This window comes from Oryctolagus cuniculus, chromosome 3 (genome assembly GCF_051225735.1).
Source record: "Oryctolagus cuniculus isolate XC-2025 breed Fujian yellow rabbit chromosome 3, ASM5122573v1, whole genome shotgun sequence".
NCBI classification, from domain to species: Eukaryota; Metazoa; Chordata; class Mammalia; order Lagomorpha; family Leporidae; genus Oryctolagus; species Oryctolagus cuniculus.
Genome location: NC_142869.1, coordinates 163992827 through 164008995, shown reverse-complemented (window position 1 = coordinate 164008995; position 16169 = coordinate 163992827). Strand labels below are relative to the sequence as shown.

The window sequence follows — 16169 nt, the reverse complement described above, 5'->3', positions numbered from 1 at the left end:
TACCCAAAGGATAACCGGGTAGACACCACACTTCTCGAAGGCACACACATCACACTATTTCAGGAATCCCTATGTTGGACAGGTCTGTACCTCCTCTCCAATCCAAACTCTTGTTAAATCGTCGAATTGCCAACAACAGGGAAATTCCTACAATCGTCATAACAAAAATCTAGACATTCTCTGCTCCCTAGCCATGCTAAGACAGGAATAAAACTAGGGAAAGTATCGTAGTGCTCACACCTTCACCCCCTGATTCCAGAACGTGAAGATCTGAGCATACCCTGTGACAAGTTACTGGGATTCGTCACCCCTTATAATGAATGCGTTAGCAGCAGAAGCAACGGATGGATCCTTGGAGCTGTAAATTTCGCCACAGCAGCAGCAGACTCTCTGCTCGGCATCTCCCCGATTAGAAACCTCCTCTTCAGGAACTGTGCACTCTGACGCTGCCAGCTAAGCATGGTTCAGCTTTTGGAGGGAGAGGGAGGGGGAGCGCATGTGTGTGCATCCACGTGTTCGTATGTGAGCGGGGTTTGTGCCTTTGGATTCCTCTGTAAATGGTGTCATTGCCATCCAGAGAGACATGGAATGAGCCATAAAACACTAGTGATCGTCACACACTGTGCAATAAGTAAAATGCAGAGCAGATCCCTTTCCCCAGCCCGCTCCTCAGCATTGCTGCAGACCACGCTTACACAGCACTGCTTCTCGCGTGCCGGAGGTGTGCCCACACTGCTCAGTCTCTCTGCACACCAACCGTGTGTACCCACCACGCCACACATGCCATGTGATCCATTCGGCACAGGAAAAGAAATCAACGCAGAGCAAGTCACTAGTTGGACTCCAGACACATGCGACAAAAACTCCCTCCACATCTCTTGAAAACAAATTATATAAAGTAAAAAGGGTTAGTGGTGACAATGGATAGGCTAACAGCTAGCACGGAGAACTGCAGGGCTGTGTCAGGGCAGGAAACCATCCCCCTCTCTAGCCTCCTCCTATCTACAGAGCTGATCCACAGGGTTCACAGCGTGGCCATGAGCTGCTATTTTCCAACTACTTAAAACCTTGCAGCACGCAGAAAACGAGCAAAAAGCCTTTCAACAGCCTCTCGAGTGACAGCGCCCGACAGATTACCTCCCCAAACACAGCCCAAACGGTGCTAATGCTGCCAACATGGCCAATTCCAGGTAGAACAAAAGGGCCCCCAACCCAAACAAGGCCTTCTACTGGCAGTACCAGAAAGTGTCCTTTGATGGGGCCACTGGGAATGACAGACAACTATCCTTCCTCCTCTGAAATCATGACATCTGGCTGCTTGGTCGTATGCTACGTCTGCTTCCTCTTGTCCATACGCCTTTGACAAAAAACAGGGGCAGACAGTTGGCCTGGCGGTTAGTCACCATTAGGATGCCTGCATCTCACAGCAGAGCGCCTGGGTCCAGTCTCCAGCCCTGACTCCTGACCCCAGCTTTCTGCTAACGAGGACCCCTGGGAAACAGCGGTGGCGATTGAAGGTGAATCCTGCCATCCACATTTGCAGCTCCCAGCTGCAAATACCTGGCCAGTGGGCACTGGGGCTGTGCATTCTCTGCTTCTCAAATACATAAATAAACTGTAAAAATAATCACAGCAACACCTGATGAACGCACCTCTTGGCACTTAAGCATAATCACTCCAGATATTATAATAAATACTTAAAGGAAAATCAGGCTCCTGGAAAAATTCAACCCAGGGACATTCCACAAATACCTGATCAGTACTCTCCCCAAAAGTGTCAACGATATCAAAAGTGAGGCTGAGAAACGGTCCTTTCCTAGAGAAGCCTACAGAAAAATCACCAAGTAAATGTGCTGTGCTATCCAGAACACAGAAAGGACATGGGAAAGAATTAAGGAAACCTGAAAAAAAAAAAAAAAGTATGGAACTTAGGCCAATAGCTTCAATATTGGTAAATGCATTAGACCAAACGCACTGTACTCACGTAAGGTATTACCAACAGAGCAAACAGGTGGCACTGGATGAGAACTGGGGAACGCTACACTACCTGCTCGCTTTCTCCAAATTGCCCTAAAAAATTAAAGCGTCTAATAAAAATGGTAATTTTTAAAGCCAGGTAAACATTCTAAAAATCTTTTCTAACAGAATCATTTGCTTGTTTTCTTATCAGCAAAGCAGTTTGCTAACATAAGCTGCAAACCAAATGTGGATTTCTCTTCGTAGCAGCATAGACCACCCTTGCCACATCACCCCCAGAGCTTCCTTTTCAACTAAAAGACACCAACAAGTCAAGGAATTAGCTGGTGTTTGTAGGTTCTCGCCACACAACAAAATAGGAATATACCACAGAAGTCTACATAATGACAAAAATATTAAGAATTACACTTGATTCAAAATCATCTAACAAACCCATTTCCATTCAACAGTGTAATGGAAGTCCAACCCAGAGCAAATAGGCAAGCAAAATAAATAAAAGACATCTAAAACGGAAAGGAAGAAATATATATAAAACCCTAATGATTTGAAAAAAAAAAAAAGGTTGCAACTAATAAATTCACAGCACAGCAGGATACAAAGTCAACACCCAAGAATCAGTGCTGAAAGAATTTAAAGATACAAATAAATGCAAACAAATTTCATGAGCATGTATTAGAAGACACTATCAAGGTGCAAATATTATCCAAAGTGATTTATAGATTTAATGCAACCCCTAACATAATATTAAAGATGATTTTTGCAAAAATTGAGGCACCAGTCCTAAAATTTGTATGGAATCACAAGGAACCCCCCAATAGCCAAAACAATTCAGAAAAAGAACAGAGTTCTGTAGAAGATTCATGCATCTTGATTTCAAAACTTCTTTCAGAGCTGTGGTAATAAAAACAACATGGCATAAGCATACAGACAGAAGTACTCTGGTACCAAAGGAACAGAATCCAGAAATAAAACCGTGCATTTATGATCAAAGTATTCAACAGGGCTGCAGTGGGGAAAGGATAACCTTTATAACATAAGCGCAGGGCAATCTGGATAACCACATGCAAAAGAACGAAGCCTGACCCTTACCTGTATAAAAAGAGGTCCATGATTTAAATATTTCTAAAGCTATTCAAAGAAAACACAGCACAAAAGCTTTACAACATTAGATTAACAAATGATGCTAGGTATGACACAAACGCCACAAACAACAACAGAAAAAAACACATTAGGTTATGAAAACTTGAAGATTATAAACTCCTGGGCTGGCATTGTGGTACAGGGGATTAAGCTGCCACCTGTGATGCCAGTAACCCTGATCAGTGTGCAGGTTCAAGTTCCAGCTACACAGTTTCTAATCCAACATCCTACTACTATGCCTGGGAAAGCAGTAGAAAATGGCCCAAGTATTTGGCTCCCTGCCATCCATGTGAGATACCAGGATAGAGTTCCCGGCTCCTGGCTTCTACCTGGCACAGCCCAGGCTATTGCATCTGGGGAGTGAACTAGCAAATGATAGTTTCTGTTTCTCCCTCTTCCCCTTCCCTTCTCCCTCCCTCCCACCACGTTTTCCCTCCCTGTTTTGGGAAGTGAACCAATAGACAGAAGATCTCTTCCTTCCTCTCCCAGTATCCCCTGTCACTCCTCCAGTCACTGTGACTTTCATATAAATAAGTAAATAAACCTTTAAAATCATGTGTTGCCAAATAATCTCACTAAAAACAAATGAGCAGATATTTGACACAACATTAGAGTCCCTGGATTTGAGTTCTGCCTCTGCTTCCAATCCAGCTTCCTGCTAATACATACTCGGGTGGAGTGGGGGGGGAGGGTGAAAAAGGGGTTTTGGCTCAAGTACTTGGGTCTACATGGGAGAACTGTATTGAATTCTGGGCTCCTAGCTTCAGCCTGGCCCAGCTCCAGCTATTGCAGATATTTGGGGGTGAACTAGAGATGGAAGAGATCTCTACTTCTTTCTGCCTTTCAAAAAAATGAAAAAACAAAAATAATAAGGGCAAAACCAAATACATTTTAAAGTCCACTGCATCCATGGATAGCTTATAGCCCGATCTGCAAAACTAGCCACTGGTGCCAGTTGACTACGTAGGGCTCCCAGACATAGGCTCAGAGAGTAAGCTTCTTGGAGGCAGGAGCCATTTCCAGTTCTTTCACATCTTTTAAATGCACCTGGTTCAGTTCCCTCCTTATTTAAGCGTTATCTGGGCACAGAGGAAACAGAGCTCCTGACCTACTCAGGGCAGTAAGAAGACACCTTGTGAGAACGGGCTTTTCCTCCACCCCGCCTCCCCCAGCCATGTTATTCAGGTCTGTGAAATCTGCAACGCCCAAGATTCCAGCAGCAGAGACAAGGATGCCAAGCCACGTGCTCAGGGGACCATATGGCTACAAACAGCACAGATCAGCTAAAACGCCACAGGGAAGGCGGGCAGGGAACTGGCAGGCCACGACAGGCACAAAAGTCTCGGGCAGGCTCAGCTAATCGCTGTGAAGTGAACATGCTTCTGTGCTAACCTGGAGAGACAGGGAGCACCCTCCCTTGTGTTTCATTCCCTAGGAAGGAAAACTGCTTAAGCAGATGATGGAAATCAGGCTCTCAGAAGACCAAATGTATCAAGAGAATATTTTGTTGAGTTTCAAATTTCTCAGAGCAAGCTTCTATGCTAACACTCTGATACACAGCTTTGCATCAGTTCCAGAAATCAACTATGTGACCCTAGAAGCATTCACTTCAAGAGGTCACAGGTTACAGGTGCAGGCTTCTCAGGTGCTTTTGCTGTGCCCTATAAATTACTTGCTTAGCAAACAGGAACCGTTGAAATGAGAATCACTATTTAGGGCCTTAACAACCACAAGAACCCCACAGGAGAACTATTCAGCGATGACTTGCAGGAACCAGGCAACACAGAACTCGAGTAGGGCTCTTTAAAAATTTTGTTTGGCACTGACAGACATTTTAATAAATCAGGTAAAAACCAACTCCAGGACTTCAGTTGGGTTCTAAGGTATAAAAATAAGGCAGACGCATTTTCCTTTCTAATTTAATGCTTGATATTCTGAGTTCTAGAACAGAGGCTGACGAACTATGGCCCAATGATCATCTAGCCTGCTTCAAAGAGACCATATGGCCTGCAAAGGCTAAAATACTGGCTCTGTTGTCCTTTAGGAAAAAATTGGCCAACTGCAGTTTATGCAACATATCTGAAAATGAGATAGACACTTGCTAACATTTCTGAAGAGATTATTTGGCAAATATGTTGCAAATCATGATTAAGGAAGTAACTGCCATTTTACATGAAAATTCAATTTGTAAGTAATTATTAACTATAGGAATATGGTACAGCCTTACAATGGAGTCAGGTGCACCAATTACAAGTGAGCATTTCTGGATAAAAACAAAGGGGTATATCTAACTTACTATACAGCTATCTACATAGGTTCAAAAGAACAAAAATGAGAGGAGAGAATAAGACTGCAAGAAAACTCTGGAAGCTAGAAAGCATATGGATGAGTACTAACTGAAACCACAGATGCACAAAACCTAACACCTGAGCCAGTGGTGAGAAAAGACAACAGCCAGTCTTATTTATACCCCAGAATCCCCTTTCACTCCAGCCAAATTAGCCAAATGTGTCCAACTGTCGAATCAGGCATGGAAAGTAAGAATGAAAAAGGGACCAAAAATTAAGATCAGGTTTAAATCTCTACAGGAATCACCTAGATTTCTAGATGTACACCCTAAATGCCACCCATAGGATCACTGATCTAATACCAACCATGAACGCCAAATACCTGAGGAAAGCCTCTCAAATGAAAACTAGAGAACCAACTCAACAAGGGAGTGAATATGAAGAGAAAAGAAACCTCTAAAACTAGGAAAATTTATTACTCCACAAACCGAAACATGATATTCACGTCTGAAGGTGGCATTAGACGGGCAAGTATTTGGCATGGTGTTAAGATGCCACTCGAAAAGCCTGCACTCCACATCCTAGTGCCAGGGTTTTGGTCCTGGGTCCACTCCTCAGCTTCCTGCCAAGGTATACCTTGGAACACAGTGGATGATGTCCCAAGTGGTTGGGTCTTGCCACCACTTGTGGGAGATCCAGATGGAGCTCCAGGCTCCTGGCTTCAGCCTGGCCATGCCCTGGCTGTTCGGGGCATTTAAGAAGTGAACCAGCAAATGGGAGCACTGTCTCTCTTTCAAATAAACTATAAAATCATAATTTAGAAAATGTTCATATATATGAAATAGAAACATTTAGAGGAAAGAAAAGCTACTAGAAATGGAAACAGTATCATATATAAAATACTACCCCCAAAAAAGGCTAAAGGATAAATATAAAGAAATCTAAAAAATAAAAGTCCCAGAAATAAAGGGCTAAACATTGGCACATAATATGTTCACATATGTATAAACAAAGCACATCACTGTGAAATCAAAATTCTTGGATCAAAAAGAATTAGCTAAAACTTTACAGAAAGAACCTCATGTTAAAATGAAACAATAGAATGGCATAAAACCTTTAAAAAAAAAAAGTAAGTTAGAAAACACTGTAATAGCTAAATGAAAACCAAGCAATACCTTAACAACTTTAATGGAAAAAAACTTCTAAATCAGTGATTCTATACCCTGCTAAACTATCACTCAAGTATAAGTAGAAAATGGATATGAAAGGGCTCAGAAATATACTTCCCAAGCATCATTCTGCCATGAAGTTATAGAATGCATCGTAAATCACAAAACAGAAGTCATGAGCTGCAGAAAGTATTGTTCCAACCCAAGCGTTAAGGCAAAGAAACTTCCCAAGACAATAGTGATGAAATCCAAAGGTGCCAGCACTCTAAAAGGCAAAAAGGAAGAATCAGTCCAGTCTCCAGGAAAGTATTATTAAAGGTTAAATTAGCACATTGAAAGTCTTGGAAGGAGAGTCAGAAAGTTGAATTAATAATAACTACATACAAAAGAAATATGAATTTTTAAAATTACTAGCACCAGTAAAAGCAAACACTTGTGCAGGAAATGAAAAACAGTATTAATATGCAATACCACTGTGGTGATAAGTGCCACAAGAAGAATGATTAATTTAGTTGACTTATGATATAGCTTTGCTGGAGGATTGAGGGAAGGTACATGTACGTGGCATGTGAGTATGTGTGTTTAAGTGAGAAAACCAAATTCTTATCTTTCATGCTATGAAGGAAAGGGGTTATAAATACAATTAAAACATGAAGCAACAGCAATGTAAACCTTTTATTCAGGTAAATGAATGAATCAGCTAAGACCTTAAAGAGATGCCACAAGGGCGAGGGAATGGAACTAGTACATTTCTTAATAAACCTGTAGTAACTTTAAATTTGTTTTGTATTAAAAACACAAACTTAAAACTAAAAAATTATACACAAAAGAGTGCAGAGCAGTACTTCTAAAGTGGCTGCCAGTCTGCAAAGAGATAAGGAACATGCACCTGAACATCACTACGTCCATCACCAAAACACTGGTGACACTTACGCAGCAAGCCTTTGTTGATGCAGGAAGCGATGCCTTGATTTGTATTCTGTCTCGGGCTCCCACATCATGTCAAGGCACTCTGAGTAATTAGGGCTGGTACAGACCAGGGATCATCAAACTTTTATGTAAAAGGCCAGAGAGCAGATATATTAGGCTCTGTAGGCTATAACTCTGGTATAAGCCTGAAGGCGATAATTCTTTGCATGCTAAAACTCAGTTTTCAACAACTCTGTCATAACTCCTCAGCTCTGCCACTGTACCATGAAAACTGCCACAGACAGTATGTAAACAACCACACATGGCTTTGTTCCCATTTATGCATGACACTGAAATTCCATTTTATATAAATATCATGCCAAGTATTTTATTCAATACAAAATCCATTTTTTTCCCAATGAAAATCTTCCAGACCACACAAAAACAGTTGCTGGGCCAGATTTGACCCATCAACCATAATTCACAGAAGTTGAGACAGAGAATATAATCAACTTTGGATTTTTGTAAGGAAAAAAAAAAAAGCTGCATCAGAGTTTCATGTAATTTGGGTGTATTTACTCATCTCCTTCACACTTTTCTCTTATAAAAACACAAAAGTTTGAAGATCCCCTACTTACAAATAAATTTTACTCTCTATTAAGCAACGCTATATTCATATTACCTAGATTTGGGTGTTTAAGGCTCTACAACCGATTAGTTATTCCTCAGAACCCTAATTTAGTTGCTTTCTGGGGCAATGTATTCTGGCATTGTAATGAATATAACTTTATTGTAATGATAAAAATATTAACATTATTTACAAAACAAACAGATCAGGATGTTGTCATCTTAAAAATGGAAGAAATCCTACAGCCAAGTTTCTCTTTTCTAATTACCAATAAGTCATATTTAAGATAAATGCAAAAGCTATGGGCTCAATCACTAAACCTCTGAATCTCTCTCTTCTGCAATGTCTTAGTCCCCAGTCAGCAAAAGTCTTCTAGGTTTTTCTACAACGTCAACTGCAACTGAGAAGGGGCTGATAGTGGATAAGGATAGGTATTGGGACCTTCCCAAGCCTAATCCACATAAAGTCACAGAACTTCAAAGTGTTGGTGGGAAAACTGAAGACCTGACTCCCATGGTCAGTAAACAATCATCCTCTGATTGTGTAACTACAGCCTTGCAGCACAGAACAGGTTACAGGAACATGAGCACAATTACGGGAGCGTCACATATGTAGAGTGACATAGAGAAGCCCCATGTAGGGGCTTCCACACTAGTATCCTGCGTAGCAAAAAGGAACCAGATGTCCATTCTGGTCTGCATCCAAAAGGGGAAGATACACAGGGAGCACCCCGCTACGAGAGGACTCCCACGAAAACGGGTGACTATGGCTATTCCCACGGCTACTCTGACACACCTACAGAGGAGAGGAGGCCACTTGATCACCCATGACCTATTACTTTCGACATCATTAAAAACAGTGAAGAAATCCAGCGAATTCCTCAGAGACTTTGCTAATATTCAAGAGTATCCAGGTTTTTCAGGTTTACGGCGCCACCTTGTGGCTTCCCTTCCTAAATGCGGGGTTAATGGAGAAGAACACAGCCACCCTCTCAGTCCAGGAATATGGATGAATATTAAACGGATATTAGCTCATAAAGACAAAAGTTCTAGCATCTCTGAACAAAAGGAAAAATAAATTGGGAAGAAACAGAGAACAGGTTTGTCATTCAAGATACCAAAACCTACAACTACAAAAACCATTTTTATAGCACTGCTTGATATAATCAAGGGATTTAAAAAGTTCAGTTCCTATCAACAAAACCCATCCCAACACACCATCAGTGGAAGAGAAGTATCCCGAGGCAGGACAGGGACACACACACACACACACACACACACGAGTTCCAAAACAGAAAGAAGAAATCTGAGGTCACACATACTTGGACAGAAGAAACACCACAGGATGTCATTTGAGTAGCAGACAAACCCGATAAAATGAGATTATAAACTGGCAACGTCAACTACTCTAACTCATGAACTTCCAATGAAGTTAAGGCAATTTGCAGTGAGAAATTTTTAAAGTTCCCAAAGAATTTTTAAGAGCCCCGACAAGCCACACACACACACACACACACACACACACACTTTGCTGTGAAATTTTCAAGAGCTGCAGCATTTCTAATGATTCAAGTCATTGCATTTTCACTCACCAATCAATGTCTGCTCTCCATTTCAAAGCACAGAATGACTTACCTTGGCAACAAACTGCTTGTCCTTTTGGTCCAAATTAGCAGTGGGAGCTACGTAGTCTCTCCATATTCTCAGCCTGCGCTCCTTGGCAAACCTGGCAACAAAGCAAGGATGCGAGATCAGACCACGTCCACTCCACCTGATGTCGCCACCACCAGGGAAGCAGTGTGTCCACAACCCCACCTGACCCTACAGCACAGCAAGAGGAAAACCCAGAACAGAAGATGACAGTAAGTGGAAATATCCAAGATGCAGATATAAACCTGTGGCTGATAGGTATACTTTGAGCCCAAACAGCACAAGCTAAATTTGATAACTAGTTCTTTGATTTATCCAGTATCATCTGAATCACTATTAACAAATTTAAGCTGACCCAAACAGAACAAATGTTCTCTTTGGAAGAAAAGACCAAATAAGAACACACGCACATATACAACATTTTTTAAAAAGCCTAGGCCTGTGCAATTTCCATTTCAATTACGAGACTGTTATCAGCTACCAAATCCTACAAACAAGAACAGCATCTAAAGAATAATGGGAAAACGCACTAAATCCTTTTAGAAGCTCATTGGCTAAGAATTAATAAACCATGTTTCCAGAAATGTATTTTAAAGCACTAAGACAAATAGATATTTTCTATATCAGATGAAGAATACTATGTGGAATATGTGCATAGATTAACAAGTAAACAAGCAGCTGTTTGAAAACAGTGAGAAATAAGTAGATGTGTGTGCAGAAGAGTTATTGTTTCTAAAAACAGTATTGTACCTTTTTTTTTATAGAAGCACCAAAATGAGTAAAAACAAAGCAAGATGTTGTAGTCATACAATTCACGGAACACTTCAACAGAGGATGCAATTTTAGCAAGAATGCAAGTGGCTCAAATATAGCATGCAAAACAGCAGGCAAGTCATCATGTATTACTGAGATGTGATTTGTATTCCCTGATCTAAGCCTTTTTTAATAATAGGCACTCTCCAAAGAATGGATAAAATCGCTACAGATGTTATAAAACACAGAGATAACATCTTGATTGTACTTACTTTCCTCAGAGAGAGGCAGGAACTTTTAAAGAATGCAGAAAAATAGTTTCAACGAAAATAAATTTAGAATATTAAGAAACCCAACAGGATTTCCTGAACTTAAATTAAAAAAAAAAAAAAAAACCTGAAAACCACAGAATAATCAAAAATAAGAGGAATATGAGCACTGTTTCTTTCTAGTTTAAAATCATCTTAAAAAATTTAGACAATCAGGGTGAGGGGGAAAGACACGTCAATCATTCCAAAACTAATGGCCCAGACTAAAATGCACTTCTGCAAAAACTCGTGAGTGCTTCTGCTTACAGGGACACAAGGATGTGGAAGTCCCAAGAGAAGGAACAAACAGTAATTATTCAATCTACCTTGCTGTTTTTCACTTAGCTGTCTGTCTCAATGGCAAAGTGAAGACAATTGTCAAGACTGAAGCAAGCCACAGGGCAAGCCTTGAATTGAGAGTAGAGAGTAGACGGTCTGCACGGTTTCCATTCCTCCACTCTCCTGCCTACTCTATTAAGTCTTCCACACACCCCACCAAGGGAAGAAGTTCACCAACATCTAAAAACACTTGACCTTAATGCTTGAAATAGCCCCTGATCTTTGGAATTTTCACGTTCACTTTTCTGGAAATTACTTTGTTTTGACATCTCTTTGCATAAATTACCAAGCCAAAAACATGGCACCTAGAGTTATAAATGCAGAAAGTCAAAAATAGAGTAAATCTGAAATTGGTCAAAAGAAATACTCATCATTGCAGGACTGACCACGATTCCCTACCTGTGTGTAAGATTGACAGAGATGGCACAAAATCTCTGGGAGGAAAGGATACTTTGTTCTGGGTCAGCAGTAGGGCGTCAGGTTTCCCCAAAATATTCAATGGTGCTGGCTTAGCATCTATAGGCTCTATCCTTAATATCCCTGCTCCAGTCTGCCTGTTTAAGACTAGTGCATGGGCAACCTTGTCTTCCTGAAATAATTCTCAAGCAAAAAAGCTGAAAAGGCCCATCAAGGCAGGTGCCTGGCTTGCTTAGGACATCTGTATCTGTGAGTGCCAGGGCTTGAGTCCCAGCTCCGCCCACAACTCCAGCTGCTGCAGACCCCAGCAGTAAATGACGCTGGCCCCCGTCACTGGTTCCTGTCACCCATGTGGGAGATCCAGACTGGGTTCCTGGCTCCTGGCTTCAGGATGGCATAGCGCTTCAAGCACTGGGCAGTAAATTGGTGAATGGGGGGTTCGCTCCATGACTTCCAAATAGAAATTTCAAATACATGCTAAAGAAATCAATGAATGAATAACATCTTAATGCAAATGTACGCCCTTACTATCCGTCACTGAATCAGACTAAGCCTAAAGACTAAGTCACTGCTCCTGTGACACCCTAGCTTCGTTTGCAATTTCCATGTTCCTTCACTGACATAAAACAGACGCTGACTCGGCTGGGTGAGAGCTGATCGCGATCGCCACGATTTCCTTCCCTCCACAAGCTCCTCTGCTGGAAGCTCCTGGCTGCCCTTACCTCTCGGCGGCCCTCAGCTTCTCCGCACCGCGAGTGTAGACTGCAATCGACCAATCCACACAACGGGCAAACCCTTCCTTCAGGAGGAGCTCCGTGATGTTCCCGTTCTGAAAACCAAGGCACAGGAGCCGACAGGCACAGGTGAGATTCTCTTTGCAGGACAACCATATTTCTAGACTCACACAATGCACACAGCTGCCATCTGCTAGGCAGTTCATTTTTTGTTTTTAAAACATTTTTATTTCAAAAGGAAGACAGAGGGGCCAGTGTTGTGCTGCACCAGGTTTGCTGCTCCACTTTTGACCCAGCTCCCTGCCAATGAACCTGGGAAAGTAGTAGGAGAAGGCCCAAGTATTTAGGCCTCTGCCACCCACGTGGGAGACCCAGATGGAATTCTAGGCTCCTGGTTTTGGCACGGCCCAGCCCCAACCCATGTGGCCATTTGGGGAATGAACCAGCAGACAGATGTCCCTCTCCCTAAAAGGCAGAGAGAGAGAGAGGTCTTCTATTCACTGGTTCATTCCCTAGAGCATACATCAGCCAGGCCTGGAGTCAGCAACAGCTAGAGCTGGGCCAGGCCGAAGCCAGGTGCTTCTTCCAGATCTACCACATGGGTGCTGAGGCCATCTTCCATTGCTGTCCCAGGCACATTAGCAGGGAGCTGGATCTAAGTGGAGCAGCTGGGACTCAAATGGATGCTCCAATACAGGATACAGGCATCATTAAGTGGTAGCTGACCCAGCTATACCACAAAGCTGTTCATTTTTTGCAAATGAACTTTCTGTCATTGAGAAACCACCACAGGGGCCAGCACTGTGGCATAACAGGTTAAGCCACAGCCTGCCATGCCGGCATCCCATAAGGGCACCAGTTAAAGAGTCCCAGATTCTCCTCTTCCAGCTCCCTGCTAATTTACCTGGGAAATCAGTGGAAGATGGCCCAAGCTCTTGGGCCCCTGCACCCACATGGGAGACCCAGATGAAGCCCCTGGCTCCTGGCTTTGGCTTGGCACAGTCTTGGCCATTGTGCCCATTTGGAGAGTAAACCAGCAAGTGAAAGACGGATTTCTCTTTCCCTCTCTCTAACTTTGTCTTTCAAATAAATAAAATATATCTGAGAAAAAAAAAAAAAAAAGAAACCAATGCAGTGACGAGAGGTCTCACAACAGTCTAGAATTCCTGTCCCCACAACACCCAGCACAGTACCTCTTGCTTCTTAGAACTGGCATAAATGTTAGGGGTATTAAATGGAACTGACATTTCAATAGCTCTTCCTGTGGACACAGGAGGATGTTAATCTTCAGTAGAGATTACACCTTATTCTTCCCTTCCCTAAATCAGCACTTCCTCGCCTTTTCATGAGTGGAAAGCTGAGTATGGAATAACATGAGCTACATTTTGCCCAATGAATGACAATTCATATTCTACTGTGACACAGAGCCATCTGGCAGGGCATGGCCAGACAGTCAGCACTCTTAAGAAACAGACATGACCTTGGCACATTCCAAATCACGCCTCCCAGCCCTGCACAACTGCCAGCATGGAAGAATTATCCAGCTGAATAAGTAACAGTAGTTTAACTCTGTATTGACACAGGCTGCAGTAATGGAAATCCATTTGAACTAAGGGGCTACAACACAACGTTATCTCAGGTCTAAGTTTAATGCTAAGTGTACAATAGGGCAAAAAGCCCATCAGTCAGAACATAAGAAATCAATTCCTTACTAAAATCAGACTTAGGACTTGACTAGTTAAGGCGCGAAATATACTAAGTAATTTTTCCATAGAGAAGTTTTGTTATGGGGCCAGAATTGTAGCATAGTGGGTTAAGCCACTACCTGCAATGCCAGCATCCCAATACAGGCACTGGTTCAACTTGCAGCTATTCCACTTTCAAGCCAGCTCTCTGCTAATGACCTGGCGCTTGGTACCCGGCACCCACATAGGAAGAAGCTCCTGGCTCCTGGCTCCTGGCTTCAGCCTGTCCCAGCCCCAGTCTGGGCTGCTGTGGCCATCTGGGGAGTCAATCAGCAGATGGAAGATCTTTTTGTCTCTCCCTCTGCAACCCTGCCTCTTCAAATAAATAAATAAATCTTTAAAATAAACCTTTGGGGGCCAGCATTGTTGCACAGCAGATAAAGCAACCAGCTCTAATTCCAGCATCTTATAATGGCTCCAGTTGGAGATCCAGCTGCTCCACTTCCAATCTAGCTCCCTGCTGATGCACCTGGGAAAGCAGCAGAAGATGGCCCAAGTCCCTGGGCCAAGACCAGAAAGAAGCTCCTTGCTCCTGGCTGTTGCAGCCATTTGGGGAGTGGACCCGTAGATGGAAGAGCTCGCTCGCTCGCTCTCTCTCTCTCTGCTTTCACCCCCCCCTCTGTAAAGTATGCCTTTTCAAGTAAATAACTAAATCTTTAAAAAAATTCTTCATTACTAGTCACCCAATATTCAAGTTTGCTGACTTTTAGACATACAAACCTCACCAATCCCCTTCTACAGGTTTCTGTTCCACTTTCAATGGACGCAACAACCCCAGGCTTTCTTACTGGCAACATCTAAGACCTAACACTTGGAAAACTAAGTTCTTCTTCCCTCATGAGCCCAATACCATTTATGGCCAATGTCCTAAAGGTGAGAAGTTGCAATGCTTTGTCCGGTTATGATATCTTCTAGAAAATGCCATCTAATCAGACGCTAAATACAAAGAGAAGGGAGAGAAGCCACGACAGGTCTTCACGTCCCAAACGTCTCCGATGCCTCAGCGCAGGCACACTCACCGGATGGAGGATGGTGCCCAGAATGTTCTGGTTGTGGCAGCTTTCCAGAATGATCTGAACATCTCTCTGAAGCAGTCGTGACTCGGTGAAAAATTTGGCTTCTGCAGCAAAGGGCTCCGGCGTCTCACTGCCATCCGCTTCCCGCCGAAACGTTGGGCACTAAAGCAAAATAAGGTAGGTGACTGCCAGGCTCTGAACGGGAGAGCTGGGTATACTCTCACCAACACTGAGCCTTCCAAAATGTACAACCACCACAAAGCTAGGCACGCAAAGTTCTGGAATCAAAGCTTCTAACCTTTACTAAAAAGCACTGGTAAAACTGAAACCATCAGCTCAGACTTCCTGGTAAAGACAAATAAAATTCACCTTATTGTGAGGAAAATGAATTGATTACAGTAGGAAATGCCTCATTACCAAGAATCGATCTTCTGGTACCTGGATTTATCCCTGATTTTTAAAAACTCAAGTTTCTGGGGCTGGCACTGTGGCATAGTGGGTAAAGCCATCACCTGCAGGGCCAGCATCCCTTACGGATGCAAGTTCCGGGTCCCAGCTGCTTCACTTCCAATACAGCTCTCTGCTGATAGCCTGGGGAAGCAGTACAAGATGGCTCAAGTCTTTGGGCCTCTGCACCTATAGGGGAGACCCGGAAGAAGCTCCTGGCTCCAGTTTGGCTCAGCTCTGGCTGTTGCAGCCATTTGAGGAGTGAACCAACATATGGAAGTTCTCACACACACACACTCTCTCTCTCTCTCTCTGCCTCTGTCTGTCTGTAACTCTGTCTTTCAAATAAATAAATGTTTAAAATAAAAATCGAGGTTTTGTTTTGTTTTTACATTAATATAAAGCATATTCTGAGCTCATCTCTTTTTCTAGGGAGACAGAGTACAGTCCATTCCAAACAGACCAAGAACACTTTAAAAACAGAAACAAAAAACCAAAACAATTGACCCAATTAGAACTGTCCCACGGCAAAGTTAAATAAAAATAAGTATAGCGGCAGGCATTGCGGCGCAATAGGTTAATCCTCCGCCTATGGCGCCGGCATCCCATATGGGCACCAGTTCTAATCCCAGCTGCTCCTCTTCCGATCC

The 16169-nt window shown here is 42.7% G+C and overlaps 1 protein-coding gene across 2 annotated transcripts in view; it reads right to left on the bottom strand.

Moving 5' to 3' along the window:
* The window catches only part of SND1 (staphylococcal nuclease and tudor domain containing 1), a 407933-nt gene that overhangs the window by 343455 nt on the left and 48309 nt on the right, over positions 1–16169 (bottom strand). For both annotated transcript variants that reach the window (XM_002712078.6, XM_089328543.1), the window contains exons 7-9: positions 15076–15234; positions 12300–12406; positions 9746–9836 (exon numbers count right to left, since the gene is read on the bottom strand). In XM_002712078.6, coding sequence (XP_002712124.1) covers positions 9746–9836; positions 12300–12406; positions 15076–15234 — 357 coding nt within the window. The remainder of the gene's footprint in view (positions 1–9745; positions 9837–12299; positions 12407–15075; positions 15235–16169) is intronic.